Here is a 20,921-nt window from a genome sequence, read left to right on the forward strand (position 1 = left end):
ACAGACTGGTATATGGTCACAAAATGCCCAGATGCCTCTTGGGAAGCTTTCTATACAGTGGGCGTCAGGGCTCACAGGTGATGACTGAAAGGGAAAGTGGTTTATATTAGAAGCGCAGTGCAGTCTCTCTTACTAGGATTCCAACGAGGCAGGTGGAAATGGAGACGTGGACCCTCTGGAATTCTGTCTATGTATCTACGTATCACCTGCCTAATATATGTATATGCACTGTCTACTTCTTTCTACATACACACACATACCCATATATGTACATACAGGGGTGTATATGTACACAGATGTGTGTGTGTGTGTGTGTGTGTAGATCAATAGACAGAAATACAATGAGTGCTGGCTTAGTTTTGGAATACAAGAAGGAGTCAACGTTACGCTGCGAAAAAACCAATCCAATCCAAAACTAAACACCTATCATCTTTGTGTATCTCTTTGACTCTGCAGCAGGATGAAGCTTTTCCTGGGCATCCTCTTGGGCTCCCTGGTCCTGGGCGTCAGCAGCCAAAGGTGGTTAACCTTCCTCAGGGAAGCTGGTCAAGGTAAGGCCCAAAGCATGGGGGTCAGGGGGAGGCTGCCACTGGCCTCCCTCCAGGATTCCCCAGAGCAGAGGCCACATCCACACAGCACAAAGGCCGCAAGTGGGATGCATAGAAGCATGGTGTTCAAGATAGCAGTCTCCCAGGGTTTCTATTTTCTTTGTTTTTTAACTGAACTATATCTGACATATAACATCATATATATTTAAGGTGTAGGTCATGTTAATTTGATGCATTTATATGTTCAACCCGATTGCCATTGTAGTTATAATTAGCACCTCTGTCATGTTACATAATTTCCCTTTCCTTTTAGTCATTGAAATACTTAAGATCTAGGCTATAGCACATTTGATCACTATAATACAATATGGTTTGGTGCTCATCATACTGTGCCTTAGGTCTCTAGGGCTTACTTACTACGTGTGGCTTTTCCCCTGAAGCCACAGGTGTCTTATCCCTCCACCCCTGGCTTTTCTGGGTGGCAGCGCACTCTTCCTTGGGGTCCCCAGGCTGGAGGTCACATAAGGTTTGGGCCTCAACTTGCAGTAGGAGCAGGAAGAGATACATGTGGGGTCCAGGGTGCCTGCTCCCTACTTATAAGTGGGACTCGAGTGCCGCCTAGTGGGAAGTCAGGGCCAGCTCATGGCTGGGTCTCAGGCAGCCACGAAGGGGTGCCTCAAACTTGCGCATTTAGTCATCCCCTCCAAGATTAACGGAGCTTGGCCCGTGCTAGGCACTGTTCTAAGAGCTTTACATGGATGAATGAACTGGTTTTCGTCCTCAGGTTTTAATCTGTAATCCTGCAATGTAGGCACCATCATCCCTTAACAGAGAACCTGAGGCCCAAAGAGATGAAGAGTCTGACAAGGTCCTAAGCAGAGCAGGGTTACCCCCGTGGTGGTGCTCCCCAGACCTTGCTAGGACGGGACTGTCCTGCCTCCCAGAGCAGACAGCGCATGGCCGACTGCGGGTTTGGGAACACACAACCCTCTTGTTTATCTGAGCAAATGGCAGATAGTCAGGCTGTGGGAGAGGCGGAAGGCCACTGCAGAGCTCCTCTCCCCGCAGTAAATGGCACAAGGATTCCATGATGGTGGTTCTGCGGGCCTGAGACCTGGCTGGGCAGGAGAGCAAGAGACACGCGCCTCGGTAGTCAGACTCAGCGGCAAGATTTCTATATTTCACAAAATCATTTTTTTTTTCTTGTCTTTTCCTTTTTCTTTGTCTGTGAGAGTCACTGATTACTGATTTAAGAGTTTGCTGTCAATCCTTTCTAAATTCTCACAGGCACCGCTACAAATGTATTTCCATCTTTAGGTCAAGGTTTTTCAAAGGGTTGTTCTAGGACCGCGTGCGTGAGAATCACCCGGGGTTTGGGGTGCTTTGTGAAAGGCAGATGCTGGGTGCACACACTCTCCCTCTGCTGAATCAGCATTTCAAGGCTGAGCCTGAAATCTGGCTTCTACCAAGCACCCCAGTGGCTTTTTGTGCCCACTCAAGCTTGGGAACCACTGCCTCCAGTTTTGCCTCCACAGGTGACCAGTACATCAGGCACTTCCTAAGCAAGGGGCCTCCAGGCATCTATTTAAATCTGTAACTTGAGGGAGTAAATACAGAAGAATGTCGTACTGCTCAACAAAGTGATCTTTCTGAACACTGGAAAGAATAAATACATAAAATGAAGAGAAGGCATCGCATGGGTATTACATAACTTATGATTACAACCCGACAGTAGATTTTTCTCTTTTGCTTATTAAGCTACTTTTTGAAAGTCTTCATTTTATTGTAGCCTGATCAGATTCCTTCAATCCGTAACTCCAATTTTCCTCTTAGCTTAGTCCTTTTAATGTTTTTTTGCAGCCTTCCTAAGGCCCAGAGAAGTGATAGCATAGTGAGCACCTGGAAACTTCTAGAAGTTATATGTGTATTTTCTCAGTTTGTCTGCATAACCACTGTGTGGAAGGCAATACTCTTCAGTTCCCTGGGGAGAACACTGAACTTTAGAGCTGGCGGTAGTTGCCCTTTTTCTGCATTTGATGACCCCGTTTCTGTGAAGTTCTGTTGGGGGAATTCACCTTTATCACCTGATAAGTGTGTTCTGACAGTCTCCTGGTGCCACGTATGCCCCAGACATTTGGATGCACACAGAACTGAGTTGTCTTCAAGGTGCCCACAGCACTGACTTTCTCCCCTTGTCTAGGTTGGGAGCCCTCTGGGTCAGCAGCCTCCCTCAGACTTGCCTTTGTCCTCACGCCCCAGTCAGAGGGTTCCCTGCCCTTTCCAGGTAGAGGTTCACCGCACAACGGAGCATCCCTTAAAGACCATCCCACCTCTTGTTCATACACATCACACACAGCCGAAAACCAAGTAGCAACAGTACTTAGAATGGAATCAAAGAGAATAAAACTTGCACCCGGTGTGATTCTCCTAACATTAACCTTGGGGAGTGAAAAGTAAAGGAATATTTATCTCAGCCAGTATAATCTCAAAGGTTTGTGTCAAAAGGCTGAAATCTTAGAATCATTGGGAGGAAAAGTGTTCTCTATTTTGCCAAGAGATGATCACTTTCATTTTCTTTCCTTTCTAGGGACTAGAGACATGATGAGAGCTTACTCTGACATGAGAGAAGCCAATTACAAAAATTCCGACAAATACTTCCATGCCCGGGGGAACTATGACGCTGCACAAAGGGGCCCTGGGGGTGCCTGGGCTGCTAAAGTGATCAGGTAACATAGCCCCTGGGGATGGAGGTATGAGTCAGCTGAGCATGCCTAGCTGTGATTTCCACTCTCCCCCATGGGTGCTGGTTACCCAGCACAAGGAGATAGGCCAGGCTGAGTTGGGCTGTACCCAGAAATGATCAGGGGTTTAGCATCTCTAAACTTGGCCTCTTAGAGTTTCATTAATTTCTTGGAAAGAGGAGAGATGGGAAGGGTGGAGGTGTAGTTCATCAGCCCCTGATTAATCTCTTACCTGCTTTCCTCCATTCCAGTGACGCCAGAGAGAATTCTCAGAGAGTCACAGACCTTTTGAAGTTTGGAGACAGCGGCCACGGAGTGGAGGATTCGAAGGCTGACCAGGCTGCCAATGAATGGGGCCGCAGTGGCAAAGACCCCAACCACTTCCGACCCCCTGGCCTGCCTGTCAAGTACTGAGCTTCCCCTTGGCTCTGCCCTTGGGAGATGGGCTGTCAGACCCCTGAAAGCAGGAACAGTTGCTGAGTTAGTTACTGAATTCTCTATCTTTCCTACTCAATACTTCATAAAGAGCACATAAAAAATGTTTAATAAATGCTTATGAAATTCAATTTGTCATTGTTGTCATCTGGAAACAGCTAATGGCAATCTTCCTGGGTGCTTTTAATACCAGGGACATGATCAACTTACCTTATATCATTTTTCTTTAAAGGAGATAAGGCACTAATAAAGAATAATACTAATTTGGGGTAAAAGTATATTTCCATGATAAGGACCATACTACATAGAGTATATATGGACCATACATGTCAGTCCGTGGGTTAGAGAGAGATCTAAACTCTAGTTCTCAACAGGGTAGTGCTGCAGCCACCTCCATCCCCACACCAGCTGTTGGATCATCTGGGGATACTTTTGGTTGACACGGTGATTGCAGGGCCTTTGGTGTATGAACCAGAGGTACGTACAGCTTACAATTTATGAGACAGTGCTGCAAACAAAGGGTCATCCTGAATCTTGCTTGACATTTGCAGTATCCTATCAGACATGTATTTCGGCAGAATCAGATTTACTGCAAAACTGAATGAAGCTTAAGCTTCAAGAACTCCTCACTTATATGGGACCATTCCAAGATCCTCGGAGAGGCCTTGGGAAAGGATTCACATGGTCAATTATCTTTGTAAAATATGCAGAAGTAAAATATTTTAACTAAGGCAGTTAATTCCTCTGACTGTCATGCCAACATTCTGCCTTTACTTTTCTGCTTGTGTTGAGTGGCACTGGGGTGGGCACAGGCATTTTGGTGACTTGACTAAGGAGAAGTTGAATTGGGAATATGATTTGTTTGCACTTAGTGGGACATATTTGTGTTGTTTTCAGTCACTTCCAAGTATAATTAAGTTATTGATCTCTATCTTGGAGTAGGAATGGCCTCTAGGTATGTATTCTCCTACCATCTACTGTGGTTACTCCCAGTGCAGGAGGAAAGGTCATATGGCAAAATAAACATGTCCTGTACAGTCCAGCACAGAGTATGTGAGTAGCTGGGAAGAAACAATTTTGAAAGTCAAGCATGAGTTAATGGAGAATTGTAAGATCACATGTGTAAGACTTTTATTTTGATGGAATCCTAGTCAAAATGGAAGTTCCCCCAGAGAGAGGTTTTCCAAATTTGACAGTGGTCAAACTTTATAGAATATTACCAATAACAAGTTGTGAAGCTGAAAGAAACTTTCCTAAACCACCAATAATAATTTTTTAAAAATCAAACAACCATGTTAAAGACAGAATTGTCTTTTTATTTTTCATTATAGAAAATGATCTTACAAGGTCATTGTCATAAAATGAAGATCAAAGTGAACTTAGAAAAATTATATTAAAAATTAAAATTATATTAAAAATATTATATTAAAACAGAGGATTTTTCGGGTAGTGTAAGTAGTCTGCATGATACAATAATGGTGGATCTATGTCATTAGAAATTTGCCCAAACCCATAGAATGTACAACACCAAAAGAGAACCCTAATGTAAACTGTGGGTTATAATGATGTGCCAATGTAGGTTCATCAATTATATCTAATATCCCACTCTAGTGGGGAATGCTAATAATGGGGGTTGCTATGCATGGGGGCAGGTATGAATTATATGGGAAATTTCTGTACCTTCTGCTCAATATTGTTGTGAAACTAGAATTGCTCTAAAAATAAATTCTATTAGAAGAAAGAAAAAAGATTGTTGAAGTGTGTCAGGCTGTTTATTAATAAAAATATTTATATATTTTTCTGTATTTTGTGATGTTTTACATATTTGTTGGCTATTTAAAGTTGATACATTTTCGCCATTCTAAATAAATAGTTCCTATTGTTAACTAATTTAATATTTGTAATTTTGTATTGTTTTTCCTAAAGGGGGCTCCCCAAATTGCATAACTCAGGCCTTATAAAACCTGGGTCTGCCCCTTCACATACAGTGAAAAAAAATGTTCATAATTACTTAAGCTGGAACCCAACTGTATTTTACATATTAACAGAGTATTCTTTGTCCAGTTTTAATATAACTTAAAATTTTCTGAAAATGCAATTGCTTTGTAAATTGGAACTTTGTTTTGGCAGAAATTTTACCATCCTCTGGTTATGATTTTGAGAAGCACAGTCCCTGATGGAATCACACCTCTCTTACTCTGTAAATGTTGGGTTCACAGGGATCTGATGTGTATGTGCTAACACTGGAGACCTCTATTATGTCTTCTAGTACTTGAAGTATTAAAACACATATCATTTAATTAATTCTATTTCTTCTTTCTGTTAGGGAGCCATATTACTATTTTTGAAATTAATGTTGAGGTAGATAATACCATCTATAAATCTCTTTCAGCAAAGTAAAGTAGGTGTGGCAAAATATTTTGTGGGGTGGGAGAGGAGCGCTGGGTCTGAGGTTGAGTACCATTGAACTAAATAGAAGCAGGAACTGAAAATACAGGGAGTTGTAATCTTGACGATATTGACGTTCTTCCTGGTGACTTATGTCTTTCCGAGGATTCCAACCACACCTGGGAAAAGAAAGAGCGCCTACTCATGCCTTGAAGGATGCCAAACCTGCCCTGAGATCAGGGGTCCGACAGCTTCGAAATTTACGTCTGCACCAGAGACACTGTCCCCGACTCCCTGTCCTTTCAGTCAGGCTAAGAGCCCCTAAGGAGATGGAATATCTGGTCCAGGGAGAGTGACAAATAACAGTTATGAATATGGTCGTGCTTGGGTCCTAGATAGGGTTGGGTAAGGGGAGATCAAGTCATCTGGGATCCCAAGCCTGTGGGCGCACAGAACGGGTATTCAGGCCGGCAGGCTCCGGGCAGTAGGGGGTGCTGTGGCGGGAGCCGCTCCGGGCGCGCCGGCCCCTCTGGCGCCAGGAGACTTATCGCCTCCTCCAGCGGCTTCCGGCGCGGCTTCTAGGAGCGGGTGGAGAAGTCATGGACCGCAACCCTTCGCCGCCGCTGCCGAATCGGGACCAGGACGAGGAGGAGGGGGCCGGGGGTGACTGCATAGGAAGCACGGTCTACAGCAAACACTGGCTCTTCGGCGTCCTCAGCGGGCTCATCCAGGTGTGGAAAGTCGCGCCCCGCGTGGGCTCGCCCACATTGCCCCAGCCCCCCTGGTCACACCTCTGGCGGCCCACTCCAGCACTCTCTCCGCGACCACCCTTCTCGAGGCATCGCGCTTAGCGTCCTGGCCGCCTCCACGGACCCCAAAACTGCGGGGAGCCACTTCCCGGTACCCCTCAACACAAAGGGAGGTAGAGTGGCAGGGATGCTGGAATGCTTACGGTTAAAATATTTTACTTTTGCATATTTTCCGAAAATGTCTGACCATGTAAATACATTGCTCGGCTTTTTGCTCCCCATTCCCACTGTCGTTTCTGAACCTCAGGGCCTAATTTATTTTGTGGACTTTTGTTGTAGTAGAATAAATGGTGATTTTGGAGTCCTGCAGCCCTGATACGAAAGCGTAGCTTCATCACCTGCTTTGGGCAAGTTACCTAACCGCTCAGAGCCTCGATTTCTCTCTCAATTTCTGTAAACTGCTTTACCTATGTTATTGTATATAGGGTTATTGTGTAGGTTAGATAAGATTATAATGGGCATAGAGTGCTTACCATGGTGTTTGGCTTATCGGAGCTCTCAATAAATATGAACTTTCTTCTCGCACATTTCCCGGACTTACCTACTTTCAATCTCTGTTCTCTCCAGTGCATCTGCAACATAGTTGCTGGAATATTCGTCCTTATACAAACAGACAAACCAAAAAAAGCAAGCTGTTCTTGGGAACTCATTTTGGTTCTCTTTGCCTGCAGGAGAAAAATGCATATTTCTTAGTTTGGAATCCAGGGCTCCTTGCAACCTTCCCAGCTTCATCTGCCAAGACACTCTCAACTACTCACCATTCCCCAAACCTTACTAGGCCCTTTCTTAACTCTGAACTCTTTAACTTTCTTAGGTATGTTCTTCTCCCATTCTTCACATGACAAACTCCTATTCTCCCTCAAAGACTTAGCTTAAAGATTCCCTCCTAGGAGAAGTTTGCCCACCTTTTCCAGGCATAGGTCATTGGTCCATCGTTTTTGCTTTCACTACTCTGTCCACAGTTCATTTGTATCACTTAGCCTTTTCTGTTGTGATAATTAGTTTACATGTGTTTCCACCTGTAGATCCTTAACTGCTTGAAAGCAAGGGGTTAAATATATTCATCTCTGTATTTCAACCCCAGTGCCTAGTAACAGTATTTATTCTGTGGATGTGAATGAATAGATCTGCCCAGGGTAGTAATTTCTTAAAACAAGGTTTCTGCAAGAGAAGATACTTTGAGGAAAGTGTCTTTGTGACTTGTGAATGATTATGGGATAATATTACATGATGAGTACTATGGACTGCTTTTGTCATCACTTTTCTTCCTTTCTGTTGAAGATTGTTAGCCCTGAAAACACCAAATCCAGCTCAGATGAGGAGGAGCAGCAGATGGAGCTTGATGAAGAAATGGAGAATGAAATTTGCAGAGTGTGGGATATGTCAATGGACGAGGTATGGGGTTGGAAATGAAACTGAGAAGACTGTTGGGTAAGGAGGTGGGAATGGATTTTTTTTTTTTTTTTTTTTTTAAGTTTCAGTCCTTAAGTCTCTGGGAAAATACTTTAGTGTCTGTAATCACTCATATGGGTATAGGGAGTGAGTTTAAATGCTAAACTTTTGTTTCTGAGCCTAGAGGATCTGAGCTGTCATTAGATTTGGTCTAAATATATAGTTCTCATGAATGCAAGAATGCTTGTAGCCCAGGAAAGTTCTGATACTTACCTGCCTTAGAGAATGCTGACCTTGTGTTTGAGAGCAGGTTAGAAGTGAGGAGACCACTGATGTACCACGATTAAATTGGAAGGGGACAAGAAGGACCCATGTGTGTATAATTGCAAAATAATATTTTAACGTTTGTATTGTACTCTGTAGCTTAACAGCATTTTCATGTGTATATTATTCCCTTTGTTTTTCACAATAACCCTGTGATATAGATAGTACCCTTATTTTACAGATAAGAAAAGACATGAAAAGAGATTGACATACATAATCTCTCACTTAATTACTTGGACTTTTGCAATAGCTTCCTGATTAAAATCCTTGTTTTAGTTTTTCACTTCCTTTCTGTCCTCCACATTGTCACGGAAGTTCTCTTTTTCCTAAAACACAGACTTAATTGTGTTCTTTTCTTCTGTCTTAAAAGTTGTCCATGGCTATTCATTGGCTTTGGCTGTTTTTTGATACAGCTTTATTGAGGTATAATTTGCACCAAAAACCTGTGTATTCTTGAGGTGTAATTGGTGTACAGAAACTACACATATTTAAATTGCACAATTTGAAAAATTTTGTGTGTGTATACGCACATGAAGCCGTCACTGTAATCCAGAAAGAGAACATCTCTCTCACCTTCAAAAGTTTCCTTATGCCTGTTTGTATCCCTTCCTTTTGCCCCTCCCTGCCTGCAACCTCTCCAGACAACCACCGGATCGCCCTTCTGTCACCTCAGAGTCGTTTGCACTGTCTAGTTTTATATAAATGAGATCGTATTCTTTTTTTGGAGGGGTCTGGCTCTTTCACTCAGCATCATTAAGTTTTAAGATTCATGCATGTTGTGTCTATTAGTAGTTTATTATTTTTTTATTGCTGAGTGACACTTCATTGTATGTGTATATCATGATTTATTCATTTATTCCTCTGTTGGTGGATATTTGAGTTGTTCGTGGTTTCTTAAAGTTAACACTGAATTTTTGTGTATAATTATGTATGGACTTATGTGTTCCTTTCTCTCGGGTAAATACCTAGAGTAGTATTGGGTCATATGGTAGGTGTATGTTTAACGTTTTTTGTTTTTTTTTTTATGTTTAATTTTTAAGAACCAGTCCGAATTGTGCTTCTTACAGGTTGTGTAAAAAATTGTGTATTTTCCCAAGTGGTTTTTACATTTTACATTACCATGAGCAGTGTACGAGATACAGGTCCAGTTTCTCCTCATCCTTGCCAATACTCTGTATGGTCACCCTTTTGATTTTAGTCATTCTAATGAGTGTGTAGTGATTCTCCTTGTAATTGTAATTTGTATTTCCCTAATTACTAACAGTGTTGACCACATTTTTATGTGTTTATTTGCAATCTGTATATCTTTTTTTTGGTGCTTGTTCAGATCTTTTGCCCACTTTTAATTGTGTTGTTTTCTTAGTTTTTTTTCCTATAAGTCTTATAATTTTAAGTTTTACTGGTGGATCTGTAATCCATTTTGAGTTAATTTTTGTGTGTGATGCAAGGTATGAATTGAAGTTCACTTTTTCTGCATATGGATGTCCAGTTATTCAAGCTCAATTTTTGAAAAGACTGTCCTTTCTCCACTGAATTGCCTTTGTATCTTTGTCAAAAATCAGTTATTCTGTATGCGTGAGTCTATTTCTGGACTCTATTTTGTTCCATTGATCTATTTGTCCATCTTTATGATTATTTTAATTACTGTACATATATAAGAAATCTTGAAATCAGGTAGTGTTAATCTTCCAACTTTGTTGTTTCTCAGAGTTGTTTTGGTTGTCCTGGATCCTTTGTATTTCCATATTAATTTTAGAATCAATTTGTCACTTTCTTCAAAATGCCTGCTAGGATTTTGACTGAGATTGAGCTGAATTTATAGATCATTTGGGGAAAGAATTGATAAATTGAACAAGGTATATCTTTCCATTTATTTAGATCCTCTCTAATTTGTTTCAGCAAAGTTTTGTAGTTTTTAGTGTATAGGTATTTCACATCTTTTGTCAGATTTATTCCTAAGTATTTCATACTTTTCCATGCTATTAAAAATGGCATTTTTTAAAAAATTTCAATATCTGTTCATTGCTAGTATGTAGAAATTCAGTTGATTTTGTATATTTTACATCCTGTAGCTGTATTTCATTTATAAAGGAAACATTTTACTACTTTTTCAATTTGAAGTGCTTTTATTTCTTTTTCTTGCACATTTGCTCTCTCCAGTATGATGTTGATTAGAAAAGTGGTGAGAGGGGCATCCTCTTGTTCTTAATTGAGCAGCAGAACATCTGGTCTTCCACCATTAATATGATGTAACTGCAGATTGAGAAAGTTCCATTCTGTCTCTAGTATGCCTAGAGTCTTTATCAGGAATGGATTTTATATTTTGTCATACTTTTGCTAAGTCAGTTGAGATGATCATGTGGCTTCTTTTTAGTTTGTTAATATGATGAACTAAGTTGACTAATTTCCGAGGTGCTAAAATCTTGTTTAGAAATTCTATCTAATTTCATGAGAGATAATTCATTTTCTTGTCATTATCTGGTTTTGGCACCAGGGTAATGCTGTCCTCACTGATTGGGAACTTTTCCCTCTTCATTTTTCAGGAAGAGTTTGTGCAGAATTAATATTATTTCTTCCTTAAATATTTGGTGGAATTCACCAGTGAAGCCATCGGAGCTTGGAGTTTTCTTTCTGGGAAGATTTTTTTTGTTTGTTTTTTGCTTGTTTACTTTTAGTTTTGTATATTTATTACTTTTAAGAAATAATAGTTTTATTGAGATAAAACTCCCTACCATAAAATTCACCATTTAGTGGTTTTTGGTGCAAAAGATTATAAATTCAATTCCTTTAATAGGTATAAATAAGGCTCTTCAGGTTACTTTGGTAGTTTATGTTCTTCAGGGAATTTATCCATTTTATCTAAGTTGTCAAATTTATTGGCATAAAGTTCTTCATAACATTATGTTATTTTCCTTTATCTGTAGAATCTGTAGTGATAGCACCTCTCTCATTCCTGATATTAGTAATTTGTAACTTCTGTCTTTTTTCCCTTCATCATTCTGGCTAGAAGTTTAATTTATTGATCTTCATGGAGAACCAGCCTTTGGTTTTGTTCATTTTCTCTGTTGCTTTACTGTTTTCTATTTCATTGATTTCCATTTTGATCTCTATTATTTTCCTCCTCCTATTCACTCTTTTAATTTGCTCTTTTTTAATATAGGCATGTAACACTATAAATTTTTAACTGTTGCTTTGGCAGAATCCCACAGACTCTGATATGTTGGGTTTCCTCTCATTTAGTTTAGTTCTAATTTTCCTTTCATTCTTCTTTGGCTAATGGGTTATTTAGCAGTACATTGTTTAGATTTCAAATATTTGGGAGTTTTTCAGTTATCTTTCTGTTACTGAAGTCTGTGAACGCTCTGAATCCTTTTAAAAATATATTTAGACTTGTTTTATAGCCCAGAATGTGATTTATCTTGGAAATTTTCCATGTTCACTGAAAAAGAATGTGTATTCTGCTGTTGCTGGGTGGTGTCCTATATATATGTGTGTGTATACATATACACACACACACACACACACACACACACACACACATATGTCAATTAGATCAAGTTGGTTGATCTTTCAAGTCTTTTTCTACTTGTTTTATAATTATTGAGAAACTATGATTTAAAAAAAATTTTTAAAGAACTAGAACCTATTTTTAAAATGAAATCTTAATGTGAAATCCTCAAATATGAAATAGGTAAAACAGAGCTGCTGTTTGAATAAGATTGTTGGTAGAAGGCAGGGTCATGTTCTTGGCCTCCTTTTCACCTTCTTAGGGTAGCTCTTGAAGTACCTCTAGAGAACTGAGATGTCCACTGATCACTGGTGTAAAGTCCTTCCAGCCTATCTCCTACCATTGATGTTTGAGCAGGACCAGAGACTTCAGATGCTTTCTGCATTTTCATGTGTTCATGCTCTGTTCATGTCCCTGTCTGCCTGGAATGGCCTCCAGCCAGCAAAATCTTTCTCATCTTTTATGGCCCAGCCTAAATGTCACCTTCTCTGTGATGCCTCCTCAGACACTCCAAATGGAATTCATCTCTTCTGTGCTCTCGTGAAACGTGTTCACTCTGTTGCATAACACTTACCTAGTTATTCAGCCTTTGTGTCCTCTGATAGATTTAAGTTCCTTCTCTTAAAAGCTTAATGTCACCTCTTCAGAGGTACCTTCTGTGTCTGAAGTAGCCCCCCCACATCTTGGCTTCTGGCACATACTATCTTGTCTCTCTTCTTTGTAGCACTTACATCAGTTGTTTATGGGTTTATTGTTTGCTCATCCCTCTAGAATAAAAATTCCATGAGACTGGGACCTTATCTAGCTTGTTCACTGATGTGTCCCCCCAGAGCTTCAAACAGTGCCTGTTGCTTGGGTTTTGCAGTAAATACTTGGTGAAGAGTGAATGAATGAATGCATTAGTGACTGAATGAACAGCTGAGGGGTAGCATGGTGTTCTGATTAAGAGCATGTCCGTGAGTCAGACTCATCTGGGTTCTGTTCTCCTGGCTTTGTTCTACTGATTGTATAATCTTGGGCAAGTTGCTTAACCTTTTAAAACTTCTGTTTATTAGTGGAATGGGACTAATAATAATAACTACTTTATAGGGATCTTTTGAGAATTAAATAAGATAGTATGCAAACCACTTCGCTGTATTAATGACCACTTGCTCAATAAATGTTAATTGCCGTTATTATTATTGGTGTTGATATTGTTAGACTACCTAACCCTGTGCTACCCTAGGAATTACTAACTACCGTTTAAATAAATCACTCTCTGCATGCCCTAAGAGTTGCTGACATGACAAACAGCACTCTAAACACTTCGAGTGGGGAGCATCTTTTGCTGTGACTTTCAGTTTGGAGTGTATCTTTGAAAATACTGTTTTCTCTGATTGTGCTCTCAATAATTACAGGACGTCTCTTCTAGTCAGCAGTCATGCAGGTTACCTTGGTTTCAGCTGCTCTGAAGGATTACTGCCTCTGTCTTTGGGGTGCCTCCAGGGCCCTTTGAAGAGTATTTTTACTTAAGCCACCACAGCTTCTGGTTTTAAGTTAAGCTATTGCAAATACACACTTCAAGTTTGAAAATCCGAGGCAATTGACCATCAAAAACTTCATTTTATTTAAATATTGTACAACACAGATCTCCACAGCAAACTGATTTGGTCTTGGAGCGTGCAAGATTGGATCACATGACCACTCCGGGTTCATTCACCTGTACCCTGTAGGCACCGTGGCCTGAGCAAACTCTAGGAAGGAGATATGAAGCTGTCGCAGTTACACTGTGATCAGAATTATTTTCTGTTGAGAATTTTGAAAGTGTAAGTTCTGATTTGGGGCATGACCCAAGTAGGGGTTTTAACCTGTTTCCCCCATTGTGTTTTAAGATCTTAGAAGACAGGAATTAGGAGTTTTATGTTTTTCCCCACCCCAGTGTCTGGCAGGATACCTGGCAGCTAGCAAATGTGTTTGAATGAGTTAACATTCCTGGTGGCTAGAAAGATCATTAAGGTAAATGCATTCAAGGCAGAAAAAGGAAGATATTCCTGGAGTATCACAGTTAGTTTAAATTTGTTTATGGATTTGTTCCATTGCTTTGGGACCACATAGCACAAAGACTCTCTAACATTACTTTTGTGTAATGATACAGTTCCTAACCTATGGCTTTTTTTTCTTGAGCCTGAAAGGAGGTATACATAGAATATTTTTTTTAAATGGTTGTCTGAACTATGGGGTTTAAAGAGGACTATTCAGCATCCAAATTAATAATCATTTTTTATTTTCAGGATGTGGCTCTATTTCTCCAAGAATTTAATGCTCCTGACATATTTATGGGAGTATTGGCCAAATCCAAATGTCCTCGATTAAGAGTAAGTATGTACATTTTTAAAGCTTCCTCTTTGGAGCAATAACAGCAGATAGTGCTAGATAGTCTTTCATTTTTCTCACTTTAATTTTCTCGCTGGCCACAAATCAGTCAGCAGATTTTTATTGAACATTGCCTGGCACTCGATAATGTGCTGTTTAAAACTATTAGAGTGGGTTGGACCAGGGAGATCAATACTTTCATTTAACCGCTGTGGGAAACAGGCATAACCAAAGTTATGTTCCTAATATGTGGCAGAAGGGGGAACATTGCCCGGACCTCCCATTTCTGTTGATTGCTCTTTTTTTTTTTTTCCCATAAAATCCTCCGTTGCTTAAAAACCTTCATTCTGAACTCAGCCTGACACTCAGGACTTTCCATAATCTGAATCTAATTCAGCTTTCCAGCATAAAATCTATTGTGCAGATGGTGCTTCTAATTAAGCAAGGCCTGCCACTCCTTGTCTCAGCTTACTGCGTTGATCACCATCTCCATGCCTCCCTTCATATACCCTCCATCCCTCTCAAGAGTCACATCTGTTACCACAGGAGCTGCATTTCTTCTAAGCCTTCCCAAATAAGTAAGCTCTCAATGGCCATTGCTGATTGTAAGCTCCCTAGAGGAATTATCTCTGCTTCTCATTTAGTCTTTATCTACGCTGTGTGCAGTGGATTGTGTTTCTGTGTCATTTAGGTTGGGATGTGCTATGCATATCGTGGGTGATTAGCAAATATTAAGTAGTTATACTTATGAATAACTGCTGTTTACTCAGTATTTGGTTTTACTACTCTGTGAGATAGGAATTTATCTTCACTTTATAAATAAATGAGCTAAGTCTCTGGTTAATGTGTCCAGGGTCATACAACTGGAAAAGAATGGAGCTGGGATTTGAGCTGAGCCGGCCTGACTTCAGTATAACCACTGTGCTGTATTACCTTTCTTTCTTTGAAATTATGAAGTGGAGAATTCTGTAGTATATTTTTACAAATTGAATGCTGAATTCAAATTTCATTTAGGACAGTGTTCTACCTGAATTGGGACCTGATGAATTGACGAACCGCTTTTTCCTGGGGTCATTGTGTTGATAGAAAAATTTGACAGTTGATAATGATTTTTCTCCTGGACTTTTCGAGCTTAAATACGTTGACTCATGATTAGTACTTAAAGAAAATAAGCTTATGTCAGTAATGGTACCTTTCAGGAATTAGTCATATCATTATATATGCCTGTGAGCCACAGTCTGTCTATAGCAGTGATCCTCTGCCTTGGCCACATGTTAGAATGGAACACGGGTTCTCCAACTTCGGCATGTCCCAGAACCACCGATTACAGGGCCACCCCTGAGTTTCTGATCATTATGGTAGGATCGAGGATTTCTAACAAGTTCTCCAATGATGCGAGTGCTCTGGAGGAGAGCCCACATTTTGAGAAGCTTTGCCATTGGGACCTTTTAAAAATCCTGAGTTAGGCCTTACCCAGATAAGTTGAAACAGAATTTCCAAGTGTGAGACTCCACACAACTTATAAAGTTCCCTCAGCTGATTCTGGCTAGCAGCCAAAATGAGAAATGTCTTTGATTGGAAGTTCAGTCATTCTCCCTTTAATTTGTAAGGAAATGTATGTGTCTCTCTGCTGCTTCTGTTCTCCTTTAATCTTTCCCCAGCATTTGACAACCCTCATTTTATTGAAGCTTTCCCTTCCTATAGCTTTGGTGCCACCTTACTCTCCCGGTCTCTGACCTCTTCAGTCACTTCTCTGTCACTTTTATTGGCTTTTTTCTTTCTTCGTACACAGAGTGTGGACTCCTTCTAAGCTGCAGGCCCAGATCCCGTGTCCTCTTTAAATTCATTTCCTTAGTGAGCTCATCCACTCTTTATACCTTTAAGTTGCAAGTCTGTGCCTGTGGGATCAAAGCTGCGCCCTTGCTTCTGATTTCTGGTGTCACATCTTCAACTTTCTTTAGGCATTCTGTACTTGCTGGCTGTATTTTCCAGTCCAGAATTCCATATGTCCTGACTCAGTGATGAACACACTTACCTGGTCATAAAAATGATGTACTGTGTTTGGTAAGCACTAGTTTCCTGGGCCCTACCCTGGAGATTCTGATTCAGTAGCTCTGAGATGGCACTCAGAAATCTGTATTTTTAACATGTTCCCCGCTCTAATGAGTCTATGTTCCAGCAAGTTTGGAAACTAACTGCCTAACTGAGTTCACTATATCCTTTCCTACACTTTCTTTTCCCATTTTCCTGTCAGTGGGACCAATAGTTCTGACTAGAAAAAAATGAAGAAACTTGAAACCTAGGAGTGAGGTTCAACTGCCTTCTCCTTTTGCCCCTCATCAGATTATTTTGCTTTCAGCTTGAGTCTCAGCTTTATCCCTTTCCACGCCTGCCATCACCACCCTCATCTCTGCACCCTGATTACTGAGATGCAGGATGGCATAGTTGGTAAATGCTCAGGCTCTGGAGCTCTGCTCTCGCCTAGGCGGAGATCCTGGCAGGTTGCTTAACTGCTCTGTGCTTTAGTTCCCCCTCATCTGAAAAATGGGGATGGTAACAGTACCTGCCTCATAAATTATTATATGAAAAATAATATGTGGGAAGTGCTTGGAGTAGTGCCTGTGCCTAGTACGTGCTAAGTAAACATCTTCTGTTATTACTGTGAGGTTATTAACTTCCTTTAACATTTTCCACCATCATGCACTATGCATTTTGCTGCCGACAAAATCTTCCTAAAATAACATTGCAGTATGCTGCCCCCTTCCTTGATCTTTATGGGTGCACATAACCTCCTAGATTAAATCTAATCTTTTCAGCATGGCATTCCAGTCCCTTAGTCCTGATCCTTTTTACCTGCTGTATTTATCTCATGTTATTCTCCAATTTTGTACAACAGTCAGGCTGCTCTCTTTAGGGTTCGGTGTATTAGCCATGTGCATTATTCCCTTCCTGCCTTTGCTGATACTTTTCCACTTGTCTGAATGTCTTTCTTCTTGTTTGCATGTCTATATCCTACTAACCATTTAAGACTGAGTTCATCCGTAAGATTTCTTTTTCCATAACTTGTGCCTGCCTTTGATCTTTCTTTTTCTTGGGTCTTTCATCCTGTCAAATGCTGTAAACTTTTCAAGATTAGCGTACTTCTGTATGCTACCTCCTCTTCTTCCCCCATACTGACTCATGAAAGTTTTTTTTCAAGTTGTTTATTTTTGTGTCTTTTATCTTCAAGACATTGTGACCTATGACCTGTGACATTTGATTTGGCAGGAAATCTGTGTGGGAATTTTAGGTAATATGGCCTGTTTCCAGGAGATATGTGTGTCCATCAGCAGTGATAAAAATCTTGGGTAAGTTTTACTGTATAAGAATTATGTTTTTACAAAATAAGTTAACACTTCATATCCCTAAGGAAATTCTAATACATAGGAGATACAGGAACATTTTATGAAATGTAGTATTTCCTTTCTCCTGATGAATAGTCTCCAGGAACTTCATTGTATATTGATGGTAGCTAGGGGCTTTCACAGTTTTTAATGGGCATGACTGAGGATTTAGGCCTGTTTCTTTATTGGTAGCAAAAGGACAAACCTTCAGTAGGTGGTAAGCCTGACAAGATAAGACCCTGAGGGGCAAAGCTTGGCGATGGGGCCCCTGACCAGAGTCCCAAATAATTTAGGCTCAGGGAATCCAATGGCTCAGAAGAGCTAGAGTCTGGAAAAACTAGACTTAGTAACCAGGGTTACCCTGAGAACTCTTGACTAAGATCAGGGGATAGGGCTTATTGACAGACTAGAAGATACAGGGTTGCCTCCATGATTCAAAGGCTTTCATATTTTCGCTTGGAGGTTAGTTCTATTTTAAATGCAGGAAAATTTTAATCAGAGGGTTTTTTAGTGGTGGAAACCCTAGTGGTTACTTTAAGAGATCTGAGAAAACCCTGAAATTGTATGCTAAACTTTGAATGTATTCATTTTTTAGGCAGAGAGTTCATGGCTGTTAATCAGAATTTCAAAGAAATTTGTGCCCACACTAGATTAAGAAAAGTGTTCTAGGTGGTTATCATCAGCTAGGGTTGTGAGGGTTTATCGCAGGATTTAAGTACCTGGGTCTCTAAAATAGCGGTAATTACCTCTTCTATGTGTGCAGTGACTTTAAAATCCTGATTTAAGGTCTTTATTCCTCAGTAATTTAAGTCATTCATGGAGTAAATGACCCAGGATTATATTTGGTCTCTAGTGGTCCCTATCAAAAATCTAAGAATGAGGGGCACCTGGGTGGCTTGGTTGAGCATCTGCCTTCGGCTCAGGTCGTGATCCTGGAGTCGTGGGATCGAGCCCCGCATCAGACTCCCTGCTCAGCGGGGAGCCTGCTTCTCCTTCTCCCACTCCCCCTGCTTGTGTTACTTCTCTCGCTGTGTCTCTCTCTGTCAAATAAATAAATAAAATCTTAAAAAAAAAAAAATCTAAGAATGAGTCATGTTAAAATTAATATGGAACAATTTACATTGGTGATGGGATATGAATTTGTTCAGCTACTTTAGAGAAGTTGGGCATTATTTTGTTAAACTGGAATATGGGCAATGCAGATACTGTGATCAAACTATCCCACTGTATATAGTAAGATAAACTGTGCATACGTATATCAGCCAAAAAGTATTGGAGGAGCATTGCTTGATATGGCCCCAGTTAGAATCAACCCACATATCCATCAGCAGTAGACTGGAAAAATAAATTGTTTTATATTCATATGATGGAATATTCTGCAGCAATGAATCAAAGAACGATCACTATGGGAAAACAAGGGTAGATCATAAAGACATGGTGTTGAGCAAAAGAACTAAGACTCTAAAGAATACATACAGTATAATTTTTTCACATAACATTCAAAGCCAAAATATATGGAATAATAAAACTATGGAGTAAAACAAGGAAATAATTGCTGGAAAAGTCCAGGTAGTAGTCATTTCCAGGTGGGAAAGAGAATTGTGATTTGGAAGGGACACACAAAGCCTACAGAGAGATGTAGCACTGTTCCGTTTTTTGTAAATACGTATTTGCTTGATAACTGTTCATTAAGTATAAATTTATATCTATAGGCTTTCTTGTATATATACTATATTTCACAATGAAAATGTTGAAGAAATTAAATAACTCTACCTAGATATTTGAAATGAGAGAAGTGATGCATATTGGGTTAACTTTTTTGTTTTTATAGACAGGTGTTATTGCACTGTTTGTATGATTCAGACCCTCCTACTCTTCTGGAAACGAGCCGGTATGCTTTCTTCTTTCTATGGGTTCTGTATATTCACTCATACAGGAATCTAGGACCATAGAGTTAATTCTTCATTCTTGAATTTCCTTTACTGTTTTTCAAACATAGTTACTAAGCTCATGTTTATCTTGTAGGTTGTTGCTTACTTGTCTTTCCCAGACAGAAGTAGCCAGTGTCTGGGTTGAAAGAATCCGGGAATATCCAGCTATTTATGATAGCATTTGTTTCATTATGTCAAGTTCAACAAATGGTAAGTCACCATGTAATCTAGGAGAAATTTTTGGTTATATTTAATTGTTAGGAAACCATGTAACTATTTCTGGAGGTTGCTTAAAAAAAGCTTTAAGTATAAGGTAAAGTATTTTGATTCAAGATATAAAATTTCTTCTTAAGCTACCAGGATACTGACAAGTCTTCATTTAAAAATGAAGGAAGACAAGCAAATTAAAACAAAGGAGGTGAATAAATTGCCCTCTGAATAAGTAATGATTTGGCAAGATTTGGCTTTCGTGGAATAGCTTTAGGAATTTTTATTAACCTTACTGTTTTTAAACTTTGTTTCTCATATTTGTTTTATTGTCTGCAGTTGACTTGCTGGTCAAGGTGGGGGAGGTTGTGGACAAGCTTTTTGATTTGGATGAGAAGTTAATGTTGGAATGGATTAGAAATGGGGCTGTTCAGCCTCTGGACCCACCCCAGGAAGATTCTGAAGAGCAGCCAGTGTTTAAGATTGTGCCCTGTGTACTTGAAGCTTCAAAACAAGTACGGTAAGTGAGCTCTTTTGTGCAAAATGTTCTGGGAAAATCCAGTTGCTAGAAATATCCTTAGATAGAAGTTTTAGTTTCTTTTCAACGGGGTGAATAACGCCCTGTCAATCTTTGTCAGGTTGGATTCACTACTACTATTTGTGATGACAGTGTGTTTGCTGTTTTCAAAAATCATAATGGTTACAAAGTACCTATCCTAATATTACTTAGCTATAGTCTGTTTTCCAGCATGAAGTATGGTTACTGTCTTAAAATTTTCTGCAGTTTTGTGTAATTTAAGTCAAATAGAAAAGATTTTCTTGTGTTTTGTTTTCCATCAAACATTTAACAACTTTTTCAGTTATTGTCAGACATCGTTTGTTTTCTTGCTTCTTATGTATATA

General features: G+C 39.8%; 2 protein-coding genes across 3 annotated transcripts in view; both read left to right on the forward strand.

The window, feature by feature from the left end:
* The first annotated feature begins 460 nt into the window (after positions 1-460).
* On the forward strand, positions 461-3,703 carry LOC148162633 (serum amyloid A protein-like). Of its 2 annotated transcripts, none has more exons than XM_088017550.1 (3): positions 461-551; positions 3,136-3,274; positions 3,541-3,703. In XM_088017550.1, exons 1-3 carry the CDS (start codon positions 461-463, stop codon positions 3,701-3,703), a joined length of 393 nt encoding a protein of 130 aa, XP_087873676.1. The 2 variants fall into 2 exon arrangements, with proteins under 2 accessions (XP_087873676.1, XP_087873677.1); XM_088017551.1 differs by having other exon boundaries at positions 3,652-3,703.
* Positions 3,704-6,692: 2,989 nt separating this feature from the next.
* The window catches only part of SAAL1 (serum amyloid A like 1), a 33,312-nt gene continuing 19,083 nt past the window's right edge, over positions 6,693-20,921 (forward strand). The window contains exons 1-7 of the mRNA XM_028116982.2: positions 6,693-6,843; positions 8,203-8,316; positions 14,416-14,499; positions 17,765-17,844; positions 19,712-19,771; positions 19,906-20,021; positions 20,358-20,538. Of these exons, the coding sequence (XP_027972783.1) occupies positions 6,712-6,843; positions 8,203-8,316; positions 14,416-14,499; positions 17,765-17,844; positions 19,712-19,771; positions 19,906-20,021; positions 20,358-20,538 (767 nt within the window). The 5' untranslated portion in view covers positions 6,693-6,711. The remainder of the gene's footprint in view (positions 6,844-8,202; positions 8,317-14,415; positions 14,500-17,764; positions 17,845-19,711; positions 19,772-19,905; positions 20,022-20,357; positions 20,539-20,921) is intronic.

Source organism: Eumetopias jubatus, unplaced genomic scaffold, assembly GCF_037043125.1.
Source record: "Eumetopias jubatus isolate StellerSeaLion01/CBP00866 unplaced genomic scaffold, mEumJub1_p1.0 scaffold_13, whole genome shotgun sequence".
Classification (NCBI taxonomy): Eukaryota; Metazoa; Chordata; class Mammalia; order Carnivora; family Otariidae; genus Eumetopias; species Eumetopias jubatus.

Bases quoted from the DNA above. Each gene is read 5' to 3' on its own strand.
- LOC148162633 (XM_088017550.1), top strand. From the start codon at position 461: ATGAAGCTTTTCCTGGGCATCCTCTTGGGCTCCCTGGTCCTGGGCGTC. The intron at 552-3,135 runs GTAAGGCCCAAA...TTTCCTTTCTAG, and splicing joins CCTCAGGGAAGCTGGTCAAG to GGACTAGAGACATGATGAGA. The intron at 3,275-3,540 runs GTAACATAGCCC...CCTCCATTCCAG, and splicing joins TGGGCTGCTAAAGTGATCAG to TGACGCCAGAGAGAATTCTC.